Here is a 23340-nt window from a genome sequence, read left to right on the forward strand (position 1 = left end):
CCAAACCAAACTTCATTCACACTGCTCCAAATACTCAATATTTCACGAGGTCTCTACTTTCCTCTAATTAATTATATTCACACACCAGACATTGCTGCTGAGGACTCAAGTACGCTGGGTGGTTGGGGGAAAACATATCTATTCCCGCTAATAAATTACATTCACACACCAAACTTCATTCACCCTGTCTCTGAGAATATTTCTATGTCTGGTTGGGAAGAAACCATTCTATTCACGCTAATAAATTACAATTCCATTCCAGACTTCATTCACACTGCTCCACAACTCGATAGTCATGAGGGTAATTGGGAAATAAGCCCTTCCATTCATGGTAATAAATTACATTCACCGCTTCATCACACTACCCAGAGTACTCCATATTATTCACGTAATTTGGAATAAGCCCCTCCATTCACGCAAATAAATAATTCTTTCCAATAAATAACACATACCACAAACAGTAAACAATGATTTATCTAATGAGTTTAATTGTACATATTTTGGGCTTCACAGAATATACTAATTTTGGTTCCTAGTAAAACCGAAAAGGTAAAAAATTATTCGACAAATACAATAACGCACTAACTACTGAAGACGGCGCAATGCCGAATCACTTCTAACAAACCAAAATGATCGCAAACGACCAACCTGCAAGTTGTCATCATCATTTCAGACACCAAGAATAAATCACATAATTAATGTATTTAGTACAGTTTCTTGTATATTACTAAAGTTTTATGATTTATCAGAGTCCTACTACTGAAGATGGCGGCATGCCGAATCGCGTCAAACAAACCAAAATGAACGCAAACAACCGTACTGCAAGCTATCATCTTCATCTCAGACCCAAAGAGAAATCACATAATTAAGCCATCTATTACCGTTTTTGTATAGTACTAAAATTTTATGGTTTATCAGAAACTTTGGTGGTTATTATCAAGCCTCCAACGTGAGTGATCTCAGGCTTAATTGCGAAGTTTCAAGTATGATTTTAGCTCATATCCTTGAAGAGACTTTGCCTAAACATATTAGCAATAAATAATAAATAAATCACGAGTCTGATCACGGCGATTTCATAGTTTTATGAGTTCAACCTGTTCGAACACTTTCCTGGATTTGCTAACAAATTAAAAATATTGAAGGCTTTTTCTGCGACACTAGGAAACTTAACGCAGTTAGAACTTTCATTAAGTTCACCTCGAATAAGCTAAAGAGATATTCCAACTACTAGGAAATTAAACTATTATCATACTAAAAGCAGGTAGGTTAGTGTTAAGAGCCAGGAGAGTAAACTTTAGCGGAAACAAAGGAGTAGTTGTAAATCTTCAGATGTGAGAATAATACGCAGCCTTAAAAATATGTGCATCCGTTAGGCTCGGGAGATTTTAACCGTCCCGGTTTTGAATAGATCTGCAGTTTGGTATTTCCTCTGAGAGATTACAATCGTATAATGTTCCAGGCGGTGTAGGGAGAACCGACAATGGCAAAATATTCCACAAGGATCACTCTTTAACCGTAGATCCCGGCCATTACATCTCTTTGAATACAATAAAGGCATTCCTTTGCGTTTTAATACATGGATAAAATATAAAAGCCTTCTTGTAAAAATCTATAAGGGAAATGTACAGGCCCTTCTTGGAATGTGATACAAGGGTCTAAATGGCCGTGTTGGTGCCCGGCACCGTGTATCATTAAGGAACACAAAGACCTAATGATTCTGATGATTAGGGCTTGGGAAGCATCATCACGCATTCCACCACCCCCGTCGGACCTGCGACAACCCGATGTTTTATTTTATGAGAAAGCGCTTTTCGGCGATCGCTAATGGACGAGAGGGGTGACATCGCCGATTATCGGCGTCTATTAGCAGTTGTGAATCAAGTTGTCATAGGACCATTAGGAGGAAGGACACAGATCCTGCATTAGCCCGCTAATATTGAGCGGTTCGGGTGCGGAATAACTCTGAGGATGTTAATAGTCTCTGCGAACGAGGCGCCTTCGCCAACTAGATAAGGTTTCCCTTCCCTGATATATAGCACCTAAATCAAGTCACTTCTCTTGTTTAATTTAACACCCGCTTAGATAAATCAGAACCGCTCCATTGTTAAACCTTCCATTTCAATTTTATTTTTAGTCCAAAGGAAAAAAAAAGAAAATTAAAACGCCATGAAATGACCTGTGCACGTTTATGGTTCTACTACTATGTGCTAAGAATTTCGTCGAAACGAACAGGATTTTCACTTTCTTTAATATAATTATTATATGTTGAATCCCTTTAAGACTTAACTGTTTATGATTTACCAGCGAAAACAAACGCACCCGGCAAAGTGATCAGTTTTGATCGTTCATCTCGCAAGCCCACACTTTATTTTTATTTCATTTATATAAGAAGCTTTTTTTTGTTTGTCTATTTTTTTAAGTGTATCAATGTTTTCCTTTGACCACCTCTTTACCTTCAATATTTAATTGCCTGAGCTGTAAGCGATTCAGTAATTTTATGTGGCCTAGGATAGAACAAATCAATGATGAATATCCAACATAATTTGAAAAAAGACACTCCAGATATAATTTTATATTTAAAAAAAAGTAACTATCTATTCCACTTACTCAATCACTCTCTCTCTCCCTCTCTCTCTCTCTCTCTCTCTCTCCTTTCTGTTTTTGTCATACTTTCTCTCTCTATCTATTTTTTTCAACCCATCTATCTATGTATTACATTCTTTCTATTTCGCTATATATTTATCTTCTTTCTTTCTTCTTTCACTTCTCCCATTATCAATTCCACTATCTCTATCTCTTTTTCAGTCTCTTCTCTCCCTTTTATCTCTCTCTATCTCTCTTTCTTAGTCCCTTCAGTCACTTTATTCAGTCTCTTTCCTTTGCTCAACCTTTTGCTTTCTACCTCCTTTTTTAGTCTGTTATAGTGTTCAATTTCTTTCTTTAGAGCTTTCTCTCGTTTTCGTTTTCCAGTCTCTCTCTCTTTTTTTTCTGCATTCACACTTTCTTCTTGCATCTATATATCTATCCCACACACTATTCTTTTTTAGACTCTTATCATTTTTTCAGTCCCAACATTATTTTTCAAGTCTCTCTCTCACTCTATTTCGCATTCTACATTGCATCTATTTATCCATCCACACCCCCTCTTTCTCTCTTTTCTCTCTCCTCTCTTTATTCCGGATTCATACTTTCTACTTTGCACCTATATATCGATTCCACAACTTCTCTTTTTCTCTCTTTCTTAGTCTTTTCTTTCTCTTTTTCAGTATCTCTCTTTCTTAGTCCTTGCTTTTTTTAATCAGTCTCTCCCTCTCTATTCCGCATTCTCACTTTCCACTATGCATCTGTTTATTTATCCGACACCCTCCCTTTCTCTTTCTCCTCTTTTTCACTATCTTTCTTTCTATCTTTCTTAGTCCTTTCTCTCTCTTTTTCAGTCCATTGTCTATTTCTCTCTTTCTTGGTCCCTTCTTTCTTATTTCAGGCTCTCTCTATTCCGCATCCTCACTTTCAACATTGCATCTATTTATCCATCCACACCCTCTCTTTCTCTCTCCTCTCTTTTTTCCGGATTAATCCTTTCTACTTTACACCTATATATCGATTCCACAACCTCTTTTTTTCTCTCTTTCTTAGTCTTTTCTTTCCCTTTTTCAGTATCTCTCTTTCTTAGACCTTGCTGTTTTTAATCAGTCTCTCCCTCTCTATTCGGCATTCTCACTTTCCAGTTTGCATCTATTTATCTATTGCACACTCTCTTTCTCTTTTTTCTCTCTCCTCTCTTTCTCTTTCTTTCTGTCTTTCTTAGTCCCTTATCTCTTTTTTCAGTCTCTCTCTCTCTTCCGCACTCTTGCTTTTTCTCTTTTTACTTTGCATCTATTTATCTATCTTACACCCTCCCTTTCTTTCTCCTCTCTCTCTCTCTCTCTCTCTCTCTCTCTCTCTCTCTCTCTCTCTCTCNAGGTTATCAGTTACCATAAATATTGATTAGCGATGGAGGTTTTCAAATAGATAGACATGAAAAGGTAAAAGATCAAATTAGTTGGATTTTTGTTTTATTTATGATCAAATGTGATCGCAATTGCCATAATTTTATTCGGCAAAAGTCAAAGTTTTACAGTTTTCTTTATCACGTTCACTAAAATAAACCTAGGCGTTTATCAATTGTTTAATTTAAAGCTGAGAGCGATTTGAAATTGAACCCAGCCCAAAATGTAAGGATATAAAGTAGGACATATTTTACTTTCTAAAACCATAAACTTAAACGTTTTAACGACGATCATAAAACATAGTCTACCAATGAAACTGGAAATTCTATTTTTTTGTAGCAAGTTTATTATTTTTTTAAGTTTAAGAACGCAGTAACAGTAAACCCGTATGGTTTTGATTTGTACAATATTCCCGAAGTTTTATATTCAACGAAACTCCTGTTCTTCCAGGGCTAATTAAAATGACATTCCAGGTTGTATTTAATCTTGACTAGGGAAGAAATCCCACGGCTTGCAAGTTAGTATTTGAGGAATGTCCGTGCACTTGATATCAGCAAAGCGACATAATTAATGGTACAGATAACCGTAGTGTAAAGAGGTTGTATTATTGTTCAATAACAATTAATGTCAAAAGGATGTGACAGTTAGTAGAGCAATAATGGCGAAGTCTATTAGTCCCATTCAACAAGGAATCAGATAATGGTAATTGTCTTGAACTAATAAACGGCCGATTTGTGAGTACGTTGACTCCAACGAGGCTCCTTGGGGAAAATCTTAAAATTAAAATCGAGAAGGGGAGGAGGAGAGGAAAAGGGCCGGTGAAAGTGGACATCTGGTCCCTTCGTGAGACAACTTTATTATCAATAATCACGTTTTCAATATTTACCACACGACTACTCTATGATCTGAGGTGAGACCCTCTAAACACAGCTAACTACACCCATATCTGGCGTTTTACAGAAATTCCTTTCGTGACTATTTTGCTTTATATAGTCATACACGATCTTCTTTGTGGTGTATAAATACAAGAATCAAGATATCTATATTTGGGAAGGAACTATCATACTCTGTATTAATTTATACATACATTATAAACTTTAAACCATTCAAAATCTTTGAGGCTGACTCGAAATTTAACGGACTGGCACATCACAATCTGCACACCTCTAACCACCATGTTACCCGGTGGTAACATGTGTTACCATGTGAAAATGCAATAAAAGGTATGTGCCTCTTTCGGATTTGAATCGAAGAAGAGGTATCTCACTCGACCCAGAATAGGCCATATGCGATAGACAAAGGGCACTTTTGACCCAAAGTGGATGTGTCCACAATGTGTCCTAAATGACTGAAGGGTGCCATTACTCTTCATATGGAATACGTGATATTCGATTTGTGCATTTGCATATTCTTCTGTGGCCGTTATATACAATGGATTTTTATTGTTAATTTGGGCGAAAGTTCACAGTGACTGATGGTGACAAAAAGCAAATAGCATCATCCTGAATTAGATGAGGAGGATATGTACGGTTAGGGTAATGGAGGTACATCGACCCACACTTGAGTTTCAAAATTTTGCTAAGGGATGAAATGACCTTGCTGAAGATAGCCTCAGAGCTTAACTTTGGCATGCAGGACGGAGAAAACCTTCAGGCCCAACTCAGTCCTAAAAAGACCAAAGTAGGTGGTTCAAATAATATATGTTCATTAAAATAAGTGATGATGAAGGAGACAAGAAAGTGGGGTTTATGTCCCCCTGCATCCGGCTTATTGTACTTTCCTAGTTCTTAAGTTCAAGCCGATTCGATCCTTCCATTAAGTAGTAGGCTATCAGCTGTAGTTGTTATAACTCCTTTTTATGGATTTCCTTCGTATCCCATGTCGCCATTGAGCAGTTGCTTCACTTTCGAAAATTATAAACTCAAGACTGTTTTTAATTTATAGGTAAATACATGACTGTTGTTTCCTCCATTGTAAAAACGTGTTTAAGTTTTTAAAAAGTTATGTTAGACTGGGCAGGAATGAGACATACCTGGTTGTGAGTTTGTAGCTTTGACGGTTCCGACCACGGTGTTCGGCCTAGCGTCTTCTCTGATGGACATGTCGTACCTCGGACTCTGGAAGTGTGGCGGAGTTGATTTTGAGTCCGTGATGCTGATGTAGACTTCAGCGTCCTGCTGGCTCCTCAGTCCGCCGCCGTCTACCGCTGTCACGTTCAATTTGTAGACGGGGTTTCTCACCGAGAGCCTCTCCGGCCTGCCGAGGGATATCTCCCCGGTCTTCTGGTCTATGGTGAAGATCCTTGCCGAGTTTCCGGCCGATATGGAATACGTGATGGTGCCGAATCTGCCCGAGTCCCTGTCTGTCGCTGCGACCGCGACGACAGGACCGACGACGGCGCCTTCCCTCAACGAGACGTTGTACTCCCGGGGGTAGAAAACGGGCCAGTTGTCATTGACGTCCATCAGTTGTATCTTGACTATCGCCCTCGTACTCAAGCCACCTGGAACAAAGAGCTTTCGTTAAAAGAAAAATGCAAAACGCGATTGGATTGTTGCACTCATCGGAATGCTTTTATTTGAACGATGTAAAGGTCACCCTTGGCCGAAATTCCTCCGGTCTTTCGCATTGTGTAGGCTTTTAATTTACAAGTTAAGCACATCGACGAAATTAAGCGGTCCCATTGACGCATCGGTCATTTAGATTCGAATCGTCCAACAACTCGCGTCGCTCAAAAGTGACATTCTTTTACACTTAATTCTTCAAAAGTGAAACCTCTCAATTGTTTTTATTGATTAAAACTGATGATTAATTAAGAATTAAGATCTTATACAACATATTCGAGTTTTACCGAGCTCCTCCGAAAGCTACCTCTTCTCATTCATCAATCACTCTCTGATCTGCCGACTAGACCCAGCTACCGTTTCTTAAACCGAGTTTAATAATCCTCTTACTGTTTTACGGCCTCGGAAAATATATCAAACGTTTTTTTAGTGCAATTTTCATCTGTCACTTTAAGGAACAATTATAAACTTTAATTCCCTACTTAGTACTATTCGATTATTTAACGTCCATGAACTTGAAATATTCATTAACCACCATAATCTTTCATGACAGTGACATAATCTTTTAATTATTATGCCTACGCTGGTTTCATGCCAAGGAGATGACTACTTTTTGTAAATATTAACAAAAACTATCTAAAGATTTTGAATTTCCTAGATTATTTATTTATTGATTTTTTTCGACTAAAATTCCATTACCATAATACATTTTGTAATTTTAGGGATTTTATCGTACATATTTACTATGTTTTGAGGGGAGTTAGGAACCATTGTCGTTCTTCCAACTTTACACAAGAAAGGTCTAAGGTCCGGTGCCATCTCCATGGGTTGAGGGGAGAGTTTGTCGTGTAACTTAGAAAATTTGTCCAGGATTAATTTATTTACAATGGGTATTTTGAAGTCGTTGTGGAGAGGGTATCGGATGCATATGGACCGTTGACTATTGAAGGGAAGAGTGGACAAACGATGAAGGTCCATTTTTTTGTCGGAATCTAGATTTTCCCGGCATCTGTTGGCTTGCGACATGAAATATTAACCGGGGGACCAATCAGATTCCACTAAAAATCGCGTTTGAAAATGGGCATCTAAGGAAGAACGATGAGAATTCATCTCCCCGGCATTTAAAATAATATTATTTTAACAACATATTAACAGATAAATTTACCCTAATGTAACGACCAACGATGTTTAATACAAGAAGCAGTTGAGTTTCTATTCTTTTATCCCCACACATTTCTACACTTACGATGAAAATGAAGCGCAAGGGGGCAAATTAAAGCGTGCTCCTTGCTTGGCCATTTTGCCACCGAAATTCTTTCGCAAACAGTCAGAACGCTTATAATTTTTTGTGACTCGTGTGCAGAGCAAAATAAAAATAAAAATTATACGGTTCTGCGATTCCTTCACCATCTCGTAACAGAAAACGGGAGAATAGTTTTTGTTAATTTCTTTCCCATCCGTGGCCATAGCTATCTGGTGTGCGATAGAGATATGACCATGATTAATCAAAAATCCTATGTAGATATGCCACAAAAATGGAGGGATGTGATTGGTCAGAGGTGCAAAACCTCACCGAATTACTTAGTACCGATGTACAAACCGAAAAGTCCCATCCCCACAAGAACGATTCGATGTTTGACAATATTCTCTGATACACACAGTATATACACCACCGCACTTCATTCTGTGGAGCTTATTATAAGCACAACGTGTTGTGGGTGCCACAACAGAGAGGCAAAAAAACACAAAGACAGTAGCTTCGTAACTCCGACGATGGACCCCTTCCTATTAATTTGGAAAAATATAATGACTTGCAACACCTGACAATGTTTCTCACCAACGAAGATGCCAAGAGGTTTTACAATAATTTGGTCACGGATAGAACAGCCACAGAAACTCAGGATGATGTTTATGAGTTAGACGATGAGTAGCATGGAACTTTATACCTCAGAGCTTTTTAACTTTTTTTCAGTTTTACAATAATTAATCTAAAATTATGACCATAGATATCATTTCAGAATTTTCGTTTCACTTAGCCTTTATTTTTGGAGTTTTGCAACAGCAGAGGTTATATCAACCCTCGGGGTGCCGGTGTTTTGAAAAAAAAACCATTTGTAAGTATGTCGGGTTCGATTCGAACCCGGGACCTTTGCCTTACAGTGATGAGCGCCGTGTCAACGCCTAAACCGTTGCGGCCACCGATGCCCTCCAATCAGTCAGTCCATCTTTGAAATTAATATCTTTCAATTAATTAAGGTTTTTAGTTGAGATAAAAAAGTCAATGTCACGAGCGGGATTCGAACCCACGACCTTCGGCAAAAAGGACCCACTCGGACACTAACTTCCCATCTCAACCCCACCTTTTGATTGTCCCTTCTTTTTGCCGAAGTATATCTCAAGTGGTAGAGTAGCGGCCTATCTAGACGAAGGTCGCGAGTTCGAATCCCGCTCGTGACACTTACTTTTTTATCTCAACTAAACCTTAATTAATTGAAAGATATTAATTGGTCAAGCGGACCTCGAAAATTAGTGAATTTGATTTTAATAACAAAATTTCGTAATCATGGTATTTTCTTATTCGTTCCTGGGTTCAAAATGAGGGTTTAATGGTTTTTGGATCAAGAGAATTACTCAGAAAGAACTCTAACAGTTATTACAATTATTGATTTAAACAACAAAAAAGAAACTATTTCACCAGTAGTCATAAAACTTTAAATTTAGTGTTAGAGCGTGGACTATTATTCTAACGATTTTGGATTGGAAGGACTGATCCGTCGGATGATGTCAAGTTTAGCGGTGTCCCCCCATAGTTCTAAACCATATGTCCAAATCGAAATATATAGTTTTGTACGATTTGCTTATTGCCAACTATTAGATTTGCATTCAATTAGATTATAGAAAAGTCCGAAACGTCTAATTAGTTCCTGTCTTTTCATTTGTGAGTCGGTTCCGTGAGCCAAGATAGAACGCAAGATAGCTTATATTATATATTTTACGAGGGGTTTTGCGGGGGGTAAATGTAACAAGGGTTTTCATTAATTTTTATTCATCAAAATTTTGCTCCATTCGGCTATTCGTTGCCGTCGGACTGGAGCCCCTTCCAATTGCAGATCGGGATCAGATGTCGTCTGCAAAGGATGCAAAGTAGAGGGTGCAATTGGGTTGTCTGAAGCGAGTAAGAGGTGCAGGAGTCCCACAATCGAGTCCGACCCCAGAAAAATCGTGAGGTTGGAACGAAAGCTATTTGGAAAGACTCGCTTTAGTTTGTATATGAGAGGAGGTTGAAGTTGCTTGCTAGAAAAGCAAGTATGGTGGTTATTATTATTCCTGATAGTTACTAGCAATAAATTACTATAAGAAAGCACAGATGTTAGCTCACTTAATAGAAATTGACTTGAAAAATATTGGCCATTGGGGAAAAGAATGGAAATGAGTCCCACCTTTAAAGTCAAACTCTTCGCCAACTCCTCTATTGTCATATGATTTATGACTGTATTACGACTGGTTCGTGCTTTTTCCGTTTTGTCAATTCGGAATTTATCCGTTAATGGGGTAAAGAATGCCGTGATCGGACCGTTGCGCGACCTCACCCAACCGTACATCACTAATTACACTACTGCGCACTGTTTTCAATATTAATCACCTTTCATCCCACGTCGACGGTAATTAATTCATTTAATCTCGGTTTGATCGTGGCCGACGTGGGGATTGTAAGGACACAGCTTCTAGGACACATGTATCAATTACGAAACAGGATCTCCCTCGGATCACGTTCATGTTGAATTAAATTGAAAATGTACATCGTATCATCTTTGACTTCCAATGACAGTGAATGACGTCTTGAATATACTTTAACGACATAGTAAATTAGAAAACTAACAAACATCCATTGTTACGATCCACAGTCATGCTATATTTCATTATTTTACATTATTAATCTTTTATGCTATTCATGCCATTTTGTCCTCATTTTTCCGTCTCATCTAACACTGACATGTTTTTTTAATTTCAGATTAAATCGCTTGAATTATATTACGCGGCGACTATAATCTTCAGTTATATAAACTTTTGCGGTATTAAAATTATCTATTTACCCTGTCATTGTGAATTAATTTTAATTAAACAGAATCCTACGTGGAGTAATTCAACATGTGGGATGACCTGTGATCTACTACGCAACAAAAGCATTATTTATCCAACATGTCACAGTTATCTAACTGTTTTTAATCGCTTAATCAATTTTACAAAATCGAAGAAAAAAAACCAATGCCTGTTTTTATAAACATAACCTTGCTATGGTAAGAGGGAAAAGAAAATTATAATTATTTCAAATAGACCAATTTTGGATCGCAACATCAAGATAGCGTACATGCCACAACCATAACCGTCATACCTCAGTAATATTGGCGAAATAGTTTAATCTGTTAGTCGCGTGTTGGCACTTCTCTATTTTAAGTGCTCGGTTTGGGCAACACCCACCATCGTGGACTCGTCAAAACTCGTCTGATCGAACAAGGGAGGATAAGAAAGATCGGGATGTTCTTAGACGACCAAATGTTATAAACCTGCATTTACCTATTTTAATTTAAAATAAGTCATCTTACCCAAAATCTCGTTTATTATATCATTTTATGAAAAATTGACTGTTGATGATGTTCGTTTCTACTTGGCTTATAAAACTATTATCATTTACGTTTCTCTGGAGAGTCGTAAGTATAAAACGAGAACTGCACAAACCGAGGGTCACGATGGGAAATCATGAACGCAGGTGAAACGTGAGAAACTCGTAAATATCCGTGCATGAGGAATATTAGATAAATTTAGATCTGCTCACCTCTGTCCGTGGCAATGACTGGGAATTCGTATGACGGCCTCGTCTCGTAGTCCAACTGGGAAGCAATGCATATCTCTCCAGTGTCCGACTTGATCATGAGCTGCGGGATCTTCCCGGACGTCTCGCCGAGCGTGTAGTTGACCATGGCGTTGACTCCGCAGTCCGGGTCGGTAGCCGCCACCTGAAACAATTCGAAATATGAATTTTCTCGATAATGGAGAGGGAAAATAAAACGATCTTATTGGATTTCGTATTAACTAAGGGGGCCATTAAAGATTCCCATCGCGTCATAGTTAAATAAATGGGCCATAATATATCCTATGTGGCGCAAGTACTCTGCGTGCCACCACGTATCTCCAAGCTCCCACCGCTCCCTCTTACAATCATAACTTAACAACCAGGGAGATAAATCTAAAATAGTCTTCCACGGTCTTTTGGCAAAATCTTCATTTCCCTCGAAACCTTACTACTTTATTGAGTTTTGTTATTCAACCTTTGAAAATATAAGATTAAAAAGTGAAGAATCGATATTTTTGTTACACTATTTAGAGAAGAATATACCTGACAGTTTTCCATCAAGAAATCATTTTGCCAAAAAATAAAATTTGGTTCGAGCAAATTTGGAAAAAGATCAAGAAAAATGTTTAGTTTTGTTCAGATAACACAACCCAGTGAGATCAAATGTCTGCATGCTGCAGGTCGACGATTTGTTGGCGATGGTGGAAAAAGTTCATTACTGGATTTTTTCTTTTCTTTTCAAATACAGCACAATGAAAGAGTAAAAATAGAGAGTAAGCGTGGCTTGCTCTTTTCCTTTTTAGTAGTATTCAGTAGTACCCCCCTAAATTGAATTTTTTTAAATGTTATTATTTGCATTCAACAATTCTAAAAATCAATGTGTATAATAAAGTGTTTCAGTGTAATTATATTGATTGCAATTCATTGTATTTTAACAATTTAAATGTATGTATAATTGTGCATTGATGTTGTTGAGTGTATTTTTCAGTCAATGGGTTTAGGTGATATATATATAATACATATTAATTAAAACAATAACTAAAATCTTATGTAATTACAAGAATTCTGAATTGATAGTTTTCGTTTTGTTTGTTTAATTTTATTTAGGGATTTCTGTGATCAAATATCGTTTAAAAAAAACTTATAATTTTCAAAGGCTGATTGAAACATCAGGTTACTTTTGGTTTTAACTTCTTCAAAAATATCTATTTTTCTTTTCCAATTGGCTCGGGGTATTTCTTTTGTTGACAATTTTCCTTTTATAAATTGTACAGAATTTGTTCTTTTTTGTAATTGTATAGACTTTTTTTATATATATCCATTGTGGTAATTCTCATTTTTTGAATTTATAAAGGAAATTTTGTCTTATTTTGTTCTTTCTTTTTTTTGGATTAGGATTCTTGATATTTTGGGAAATAAAATAATTAGTTTAGTTTAGATGTCATGGAGCCAATAATTATTATCTAAACTTGAAAAGAACAACTTTTTNATTTTTTTTTAAATAATATTAATGTTTTGTTATATTCAGATGGCTAGCCATGAACCTAAGTAGGTTAGGTTAATATTTTATAGTATTCAGTAGTATGGTATACTAAAATTTTTATATGGTTTTCTGTACAAAAATGTATACATGCAACAATTTATTGGTAGCATCAATAAAAGATCTGGCAGCAACCTATCAGATCAAGGTAATGGGGGGGGGAGGTGCTATTGCAGAAGGTCTAGGTGTTTACAATTGTTGGTTGTTCGGTTCATAACCCCCTCACTATGGCCCAACGTAGTTGGGGTTACAGCCTATAGTGGCTTATATAGACCAAGATTGGAAAAGTGGTCGGGAACATTGGGTTTTTGGGAGAGATCTCACCAAACACATCACAGGTGGCCAACATGTGCGAACAAAGTGCGCTGTAGATACGTGTCCGCATAATGAGCCAACATTGGTCAGCCATGTTTGTTGTTTCCGACCAGGTTTCTGTCAATAGCGTGTATCATCCTCGCCAAACAAAGCTTCAGCAGTTATTTCCTCGACTTCGATATCCATCACGGCATAGGAAAAGTAATCAAGTGCCATAGAAGCATCGTAAGGGTTGGACCATCCATTGGCCCAGTGTGTGTAGCCAAGCCCATGGCCAAAGTGGAATGATGGGCGCAAACGCATTGATTTCTCATGGACCGAATTGTTAGGGTTGTTAGGATTGTGTTAAGAGGTCATGAGGCCACAGACTTGAATGTGACGTAGAGGATTGGATGTCTTTGTGGACGTGGTTGGTTAGGGTTGAGGATGCTGAGGACTTTTGGTTAAAGGATTGGATGTTGGATAGCTTGGCCGATCCTCACAGAACGATTCCAAATCGGACTAATTAGTGTCTTTTATATTGTTAATTTTTTATGTGTATTCATCGTGGAGTTGATCAGCATGTTCGGTTCCGTTCTTTTCTTTTGTTTTATGTGTTTGTTCCATGTAGAAACTAAGCTAGCGGATTTGGTTTGATGGAGGGATTACCAAGTGTGAATATCTTGCGCCGTCTCTTTTGTTCATTAAGCTCGATGCGAGTGCACCAGTCGGTGATCTTGGGTTACTTTGCTTCAAGGATAGGGTCAGAATGTGAGATCCGGGAATGTGATGTGGGTGTTTGGACCTGGATAGGTCAGCGGTCTGGTATACAGAAAATAAATAATGAACACACTAGCTGACACATCTAATTTGTAACTGCGAAAGAGGGGGTGATCGCTGAGAAGAGGTTAAGGGTGTTAACGCCCCCGAATCCTTTTCCGAATAAAGAATCAAGAAAAAAAAGTGAGAAAAAGAAAGAGCGAGAGGGAAGAGGTGATATCCAATAAATAGTTTACGTTCGTGACGATCGTTGGAATAAATTAGCAATTTGGGTTGATTAAAATACCAGAGCTACCACCTCAAAACTCAGCTCTCGGCCCAATCCCAACCCGTCGAGGTAGGATTCAAAAACTCGGACGAAACTTCTCTGCGAATTTTCACAAATAATAAATTTTATCTATTGTTTCCCGTTTATGACCCGTAAGAAAAAGGAGCGTTTGTAAGGATCAAAGGGGCCGTAGACTTTTTCAAACCGGTCTTGCCTCTTCGGTGGAAGAAGCCCAATAAAACGAAAAGTTCATGTACAATAAATTTCCGATTTTAAAATATATTACGAAAAGGAATAAGAAAAATAAATAAGCCAACTTAATAGAGTTAAATACATTCCTTCATTACCGATTTAATTATTATTTCTGACTTCTAGTGATAAAAACATCTACAGAAGTTTCAAGAAGCCATAACATCAATTATACCGACATAAAACTATTAATAGTGAAAACATTGACAGTATATTTTTTATGCTAATACACACTCTATAAATCAACAACAAATAACATCGGACATCATTTTAATATATGGTAATAGTTACAGATCATTTTCGTCCGACAGCCGCGTTTTGCCTTCTCGCCATCTTGAGTTGTAGGTAAACAAAGCTTAAAAATGTTCAAGACTGATCAAATCGCACAGATCGGCCATTGAAGATGGCGAGAAGTTCCTGCGTCTGTCAGAACAAAATAGTGAAGATCGGAAACCAAATTGCAGTTTTTCACCCCGCAGACGAGACATCTAAAAAGTTCTCAACTAAGTTTTTCCTTTTTTTAGACAACATAGTATGCTGTGGTGTGTAAACAGTATCTTTGGTGGTAACAATCTTTCGTCAGACAATAGACACTAAAACTTTTGTACAACATACTTTTCTTTGTTCTTCACCCCTCCCCCCACAAGAGTGAGGAGGTTTTTGGAATCACCAAAGTAATTTGCCAAGTAATCAAACGAAAACGCAAAGAGAGATGAGGAAGGAATTGTTCCTTTACCTAGAGGAATCCTTTTTACCTCTAGAAACGTATCTTTTAAAATAATGACTTTAGGATTTAGTAGACAAGAAAAAGTTAAAACAGCGGTGCAATTTTTGTTTATTTTTTGAATATTGGACTGAGCAAAAGATTGCTGTCCAAAAAACCAAAGCCATATCCCAAAAATTGGTATCAAAAAGAATTCCGAAATGGTTGTTTCTTGGTGCCCACTGTGAAAGCTAAGTTCGTATGTTTCACCTAAGTATATTTTTTCTCGTGTTCTTGTTGAACTATTTTCTTCTCCTTTTCTTACTTTTTGACATTCTTGACATATAACACAGTATATGCAAATACCGCAATAATGAAATACTTACAGAATTGTCATATTTGATAGATGATTTGAAGTCTCAGGGAGGAGGACACATCCGCGCCGTTAGATCAAGTCTGGGTTTTTAGTTTACTTTTTAGCTGTGAGTGTCTGCTTTCGATTTATGTGCTTTTACGTTTCTCCATCTTGAATGTATCTTTTATGGGGTGATCAACGTGTAATTTGTGTTTGTGATTCATTGTTTGTAATTTTATTCATCTTTCTCGAGCCCTTTCTTATGTTTTTGAAATGTGAAAGGTTTTTGGGTTTTATCTTTATGCTGTTTAGTGTCTGACGTGCGAAAAATTCCTCATATTGAATTTGTCGTTGACGTTTGTAGGGTGTTCAATTTGTAATTAGGTCGTTTTAGATGGGCTTCCGTTAGTCGTGTTTGTATGCTTAGTATTTTATCAAATTCAGTGATTGGCCTGTGTGTTATTCACCCTCCTCGAGCTTAGTTGGTAAGATTTTGAAAAGTACAAGGGCTTTTCGTTTTTATCTTGGTTTATCAGCGACTTTGGAAATTCAAGTCGAGGGTTTTAGTTGATTGCTGATTTTATTTGTATGCTGTTCGCTCTTTTATTTTTATGCTGTTTATTCATTTTATTTTTGCGCTATTTAGTATCTGCTGTATATAAAATTCCTCAATTTTGGAAAATCAAGTCGACGGTTTTTGTTGATTGCTCATTTTATTTTTATGCTGTTTGCTCATTTTATTTTTATGCTGTTTGCTCCTTTTATTTTTATGCTATTTAGTGCCTGCTGTACATAAAATTCCTCAACTTTAGAAAATCAAGTTGACGGTTTTAGTTGATCGCTCATTTTATTTGTATGCTGTTTGCTCATTTTATTTTTATGCTATTTAGTGTCTGCTGTACATAAAATTCCTCAACTTTAGAAAATCAAGTCCATGGTTTTAGTTGATTACACGTTTTATTTTTATGCTGTGTAGTGTCTGCAATACATAAAATTTCCTCATATTGAATTTGTCGTTGAGGTTTGTAGGGCGATCAACATGTAATTTGGTAATTTTAGATGGCCTTCCGTTCATCGCTTTTCAGTATTTTATCACATTCAGTGGTTGGTCTGTGTGTTATTCACCCTCCTTTTGCATGCTTATGAAAGGTGCAAAGGTTTTTGCTTGTAATCTTGGTTTATCGGCGGCTTTGGAACACTAAGACTTGGATTTTCGTAAATTGCTTGTTTTCTTTTAATATGTCCGGTGTTAACCTTTTGCGTACTTTTTGTATATTTTAAACTTTGTGTCATTTATTGTTCTGCTAGTATGCTCCATGTATTTTTCTCCACATTGGCAAGTTCAAACTGTAAGTTTTTGTGTTGCCTTATTTTTTGACAATTGGTTTAGTCTCGTATTTGTTTTGCCCTATGTATTATAGTTTGTGTGCCTCTTTATGTTTACATATTTATATAATTTAATTACTTGTTTCTTAGATGTTTCATTTTGTTTGTTAGGTTGTTATTTGTGCCTACATTTTTAAACGTTGTTCTTTTGTAATTTTCATTTATTCAAGATAGTCTCATGTTTCAAGATAATAAATAAAGTGATATTTTTCTTTAATATTTGTGTTATTATGAATGTTTCTGGTTTGATCGAATACATCTATCGTCGCGGTAATTACCGAGACTTTATGACGGATAAAGCTGAATTTGCCAATGGATCACGTCCTCCTCGTCCGAACGTAATAATTAATAACATTTGTTTTTTCTAAGGAACGAGAACCCCTGCCAAGTATCAACGCATCGGTTCTAATGCATCATCCGGATGTTTCAGGGGCTCTTCACCGTTACAATCTTATTACTCTCGGCGAGGTTGGGAATGATTGAACGTCAATTTGATGTCCACTCACCCGTCAAAAAGGGCCCGTTGGTTCCATTCAGGACCCACGCATTCATCAGAATTGACAACTTCTTCTAAACGACCATTCACGAGCACGTACCTTGGACCGGAATACAAAAAGAAACAAAACCTTCAGCGAGAGAAAACCAAAAACTACATATTTTACATCAAAATTTTTTTTATCCGTTTAAATTCAGGCCAAACCGTCTTTTTCAAATAAGAATTTACTATTGAAAATCCGTAGTTAGAAAATATAAAAGGAGGGTTTCATACTGTGAAGTGTTTAAATAGCACTTAGGTGTTGGTGTATCCGATCGAGGGGAACGGACAATATTTACCCTGGAGAAAAATGGTAATTGTGTCCCTAAAAAAATTCTCATCGTCTTCATTCAGTTTGGTTTTAGACGACGGCCGTAGCTTTAAGAGATGCTATGATTTTATTTCTCGTGTAGCTTGTGTGAAAGCTAAACGATTTTTGGACTGAGTTATATTATGGAACAGCTAGACTTTTAATTTTAGCTTGGATTATTCTGTTTTTTAATTGACAAGAGTAATTTTGGGCGATTTTTGTTTAAAAGAATCAGTGAATTGGACTTCATCTTACGAGGAGACGACCATGTTGGTGTGTCACGGATTTGGACCAAACATTTAATGGTAATTCCAAAATATCAGTATCCACATCAGAACCTTCATAAACGTCCGATAAGAAAACGCTTGTCGATGCGTTCTGATAGATTAAAGGGATAAGAGTAGTCCATGCGAGGATACCTGATAGGTATACGATGGACCTGACATTAATCGCGGCCGGAGATGGACACTTACTTCCGGGCCCAAGTCCACGAATGTGTCCGGCGTGTAAAGGTAGGTTGCTCGATTGTCTCACTTAATCGAAGGGTACCTTTCCTTGGCTCCATATAAATAGCTTGTTGGGATGCCACCAATTATGAAAATTGTGCTTGAGCACGGCAGCGAGCGTTTTATATTGTAGATATCTTGTGTTTCTTAGTTACGTTAAGACTGACTGTATTTATTAGCGTGAATGTATAGAGAAGGAGAAACGAGAAACTGATGGGTTGGAGGCTGAAATGACCTAGATGTTGACAGCCCATGGAGCAGGATGTGTGCGTCATTTTCTTGGTGAAACAATCGACTTATGATGGCAACATGGCATCATTTGCGTGTGTAACCTCTAACACACGACGCTATCTGGGCGTCATTTTCGTGGTGAAACAATTGACTTATAATGCCAGCGTGGAACAGTTGCAGGGTAAAACAATTGGCCATCCGGGCATCATTTTCATGGTGAAACAATCGACTTATGATGCCTATCATGGAACAGTTGCAGGATGAAACAATTGACTTATGATGCCAATATTGTAGATATCTTGTGTTTCTTAGTTACGTTAAGACTGAATGTATTTATTAGCGTGAATGTATAAAGAGGGAGAACCGAGAAACTGATGGGTTGGAGGCTGAAATGACCTAGATATTGACAGCCCATGGATCAGGATGTGTGCGTCATTTTCTTGGTGAAACAATCGACTTATGATGCCATCATGGAACAGTTGCAGGGTGAAACAATTGATTTATGATGTCAACATTGTAGATATCTTGTATTTCTTAGTTACGTTAAGACTGAATGTATTTATTAGCGTGAATGTATAGAGAGGGAGAACCGAGAAACTGATGGGTTGCTGGAGGCTGAAATGACCTAAATGTTGACAGCCCATGGAACGGTTAAAACCGAGGGCTGACAGTAATTTATTATAAATTACATAACCTGAAATTTCCAGTGTACTGGGAGAAGAGTAAACTCAACTCTAACATAAGTGTGTATGTATGTACATGTATGTGTACTTGCTTTTCCTACAAATGTTTTTTCACATTTACATTCTATTTTATGACATGCAAGATTGGTTTGTAGTACATATTTATATTTATTATTTGATTTTGAGATCTATTTATGAGCAAAATGAATTTTTCTTTAGTTCTTGAATTTCTGTTTAGTTTGGAAATCGCATGTACTGAGACTAAGTCTCATACTGTTTAGAAAAAACCCTGTAAAGTGACAGTCACCGTTTTTGATTATCTGCTTTCTCCTTCTCTTTCAGGCCGGTGGTGAAACGGATGTCAGAAGAGGGTAAATCAATCGAGGAATGCGAGGTAGATAAAGCCGTGTGCTTAGCGTAATCGCCGTGACATAAATATAAATCTGATTCATCGGGAACGCTCTGCATTAGCTTTGGGGGTCAATCCACATTAGGCTAATCACCGAAAGGGATATATTATTATGTCGATACGCGTACCTTCATCAAACCGAGTCGGATCATGATCTATCGGACGGACGGAGTCGCGGCGAGTATGATTTAACCTAGATTCATTCCACGCCTCTTGTTCCATAAGCGACAGCTTCGGAATTAATAACCAGACAATTAATATCGCAGTATATTATTAATAAACGGTTTTGTTATTGTACGGATATTGAATTTTAACTAACTGAAAGGAAGGCTTTCATGAATTTCTATTTCGTGGCAGGTCTATACTCGCCGTTATGGCGTAATTACATAATCAGCATATGTTATTTTTAACAATTTTGTCCTTTTATGAATAAAATTGAGGCTCCATGTTCACTAATAGGTTCATCGAAAATATGATCAGACCAGCATGATCTGACAGAACATACCTCATATCACTCGCATACCTTTAAAAAAAAGTCACAATTTTTATTTTTATTTTATTGGTTTTTTTCTCCTTTTCTGCTTCAACCAACCGACACTATCTTCCCACCATTGAAAGTTCAAAAGAACCACTATATTTTATTAGATAATTTGAGGTCTATGGGGTGATCAACGTGAAATTTGGTCTTTGTCAGTCACGTTTCACTATTTTGTCATATACAGTGGTCTGTGTGTTATTCTCCTTTCTCGAGCCACTTGGATTTTAAGCGACGTCCGAAGATTAAGTATAGATTTGCGTACATTTTTAGACATATTTTTAAGCTTGGTGGTTATCAAGTTGTGGTTGACACGGTGCTTTCATATTACCACAGCTAGTCCATATAGTTGAGTAAGTTATAGTTGTTGGTGGAATTTCACACTAAAGATCTCGTAAGTCAAAAAAGCTTTTGACTAGGTTGACCTTTAAACCCGCGAAAGAGTAGACAGACCCAGCAGAGTATCTGTCAATCATATTACCTCTGGGTTTCATTAACATAATCTGCAGATCGAGTCATTGTCGTAGATTCAAAGCTTGGTGTTTTTTCCAGGTAACATGGCACTGTTATCATGCCTGTGAATACCTAATGAACCAGTTATGCCTAGGGATTTTGTCCAATCTATTAAAAAGCTGAGCTTAACCAAAAAAAAAAAATTCGCACACTTGATATATTCTTACTCAATTCGATTAGGTTAATTTAAAACTGCATTTGCCTAGGTTTACTATAGTCGACTAATTTTCTTGATGCATTTTGTTTACTGCGTTCACCGAGGGACCTATTTGGTTAAATTTGTGTACCAGGCGGATTTTTTTTGATATATTTGAAACTGCTTAGAGCTAGACGCTAACGTGCCGTCGAATTCGACTTCTGACAAAGGTCTGGCGTCATTTGCGAGGTGATATAACTGACTTATGATGCAAACATGGTGTCATTTGCGGGGTGAAACAACTAACTCATCCAGGCATCATTAGCGAGGTGAAAAACTACTTCTGACGCCAACACGGCGACATTTTCGTGGTAAAACAATTGACTTTCGACGCTAATCCGGCGTCATTTGGGAAGGGTACTACTGACTTATGATGTCAATATGGCGATAGTTCCAGAGAGCTGCAGAGTGAAACAGCTAACTCGGGACGCCATCCTGGCTTCACTTTCGTGATGAAACAATTAACTACTGATGCTAACATCGGTTGATTTGAGAGGTGAAACAATTGACTTATGATTCTAATACGCGACTTGATTTATGATGGCAACAGTTGAGGGGGTTTAACGACAGATTCAAGATGCCATCCTGGCGTAATTCTTGTGGTGAGACAATTGACTTATGATGCCATAATGGAACAATTGCAGGGTAAAACAATTTGACTTATGATGCCAAATGGCATCATTGCGGGGTGAAACAGCTAACTCGCGACGCCATCCTAGCTTCATTTTCGTGGTAAAACAATTGACTTATGATGATAACACGGCATCATTTTCGGGGTGAAACAGCTAACTCATGACGCCGTCCTGGCTCCACTTTCGTGATGAAAAAATTGACTTCTGATGGTAACATGGGTTGATTTGAGTGGTGAAACGACTGACTTATGATTATAATACGGCGACTAGATGTATGATGCCAACATAGCTACAGTTGGGTGAAACGACAGACTCAAGATGCCATGCTGGCGTCATTCTCGCGGTGGGACTAACGTGATGCTAACATGGGGCAATTTGCGTGGTGAAAGAATCGACTTTCGATCCTACTCTGGCGCCAGTTGGGAAGTATACTACTGACTTATGATGCCAATATGGCGACAGTTCCAGCCGCTTCAGTGTGCAACAGCTAACTCGGGAAGCCGGCATCATTTGCGGGGTGAAACAATTAACTTAAGATGCCATCCATCATGGAACTGATAAAGGGTAAAACAATTGACTTATGATGCCAACATGGCATCATTGGCGGGGTGAAACATCTAACTCACGAAGCCATCCGGGCGTCATTTTCGTGGTAAAACAGTTGACTTATGATGACAACATGGCATCATTTTCGTGATGAAAATTCTGATGGGGCCGTTTAAGATGTAAACAATTGAATTATGATGATGGGCACATTCCGCAGATTTGATGTTTTATCTCTTATTTTTGAATGTTTTGAGTTTTAACATCTCGTGGTTTCGACTTCACATTTGAGACAGATCCGTTTACGAATGATGATAATGCAAACATTAAAATCTCATTGCAATAAGCAACGGTACTTTTGCTTCGAGGCTTTCTCGTCCACAGTCATAAAAATACCGAGTCGTGAGTCGTGTCATTACCATTCAGAAAGGGGGGAAATTAGATATTCAAAAGGGTTTAAGATGCCGCGAGAAGAAATGTAATTCACGAACAGGGTGACACACGCAGCTGTTGTTACTGCTAATATTTACACTGTACACAATCCGTGGGCCCCGCTTTGCTTTTAGCCGCTTATAAACAACCGCGGCCGTCCATTTCAATGTCAGTAATCCTCAGTCAATACTTGCCAACTTTGTTTACTGAATACACCGTCAAACAATTAAAATCCATTAAATACTCATTTTTACTTTTTTTTACTACAGATGAAGGTGCGGTATTTTTTAGTTTTTAACTATTCTTCCTGTTCATTTCTTCTTTGTTTTTGATAAAATAGAAGAAATCAAACAGAAAATAGTTTATGTGAAAGTAAAATCTTCGGGTCAGGACATGATACCTTTCGGTAAATTTTGGAGGGTCATCAGCGCAAAAAATACCCGGCGTAGCGGCCAAGGGAATCGAAAATACCCGGCAAACTGGTTTCGTCTTGTGAGGTGATTATCTGCCTAGATTCCTCCTGCACCATTAACTCTAGGCTCGCGCGGGATTCTTCAGAACGGCGGATCGATGAATTGGTATTGAAATATTGCTCCGAGGTCCGGGATCGAAGCGACCAAGCTTGACGAAGTTAAAATTAAACTCCTCGATTAGCTAAAACATACTGGGCTTAAAATTTTTCTAATCTACAGACCATCCCCAATAAATAAAGGCAAATTGATAAGAAATGGAGAAGACAGAACTTTAAGATTGTTCATTGGTTGGTCCGCTTAATTTGGCTTTAAAATTCCACTATTTTCCTACACAACATTTCTTGGCGTATATCTGAAAAGTT

General features: G+C 37.6%; 1 protein-coding gene across 1 annotated transcript in view; it reads right to left on the reverse strand.

Annotated features, from left to right (window-relative positions):
• LOC106665493 (protein dachsous) overlaps positions 1-23340 on the reverse strand; it is a 305122-nt gene that overhangs the window by 65363 nt on the left and 216419 nt on the right. Inside the window, exons 3-4 of the mRNA XM_014391938.2 lie at positions 11388-11568; positions 6022-6492 (exon numbers count right to left, since the gene is read on the reverse strand). Coding sequence (XP_014247424.1) covers positions 6022-6492; positions 11388-11568 — 652 coding nt within the window. The remainder of the gene's footprint in view (positions 1-6021; positions 6493-11387; positions 11569-23340) is intronic.

Source organism: Cimex lectularius, unplaced genomic scaffold, assembly GCF_000648675.2.
Source record: "Cimex lectularius strain Harlan isolate CLEC.00 unplaced genomic scaffold, Clec_2.1 scaffold102, whole genome shotgun sequence".
NCBI lineage: Eukaryota > Metazoa > Arthropoda > Insecta > Hemiptera > Cimicidae > Cimex > Cimex lectularius.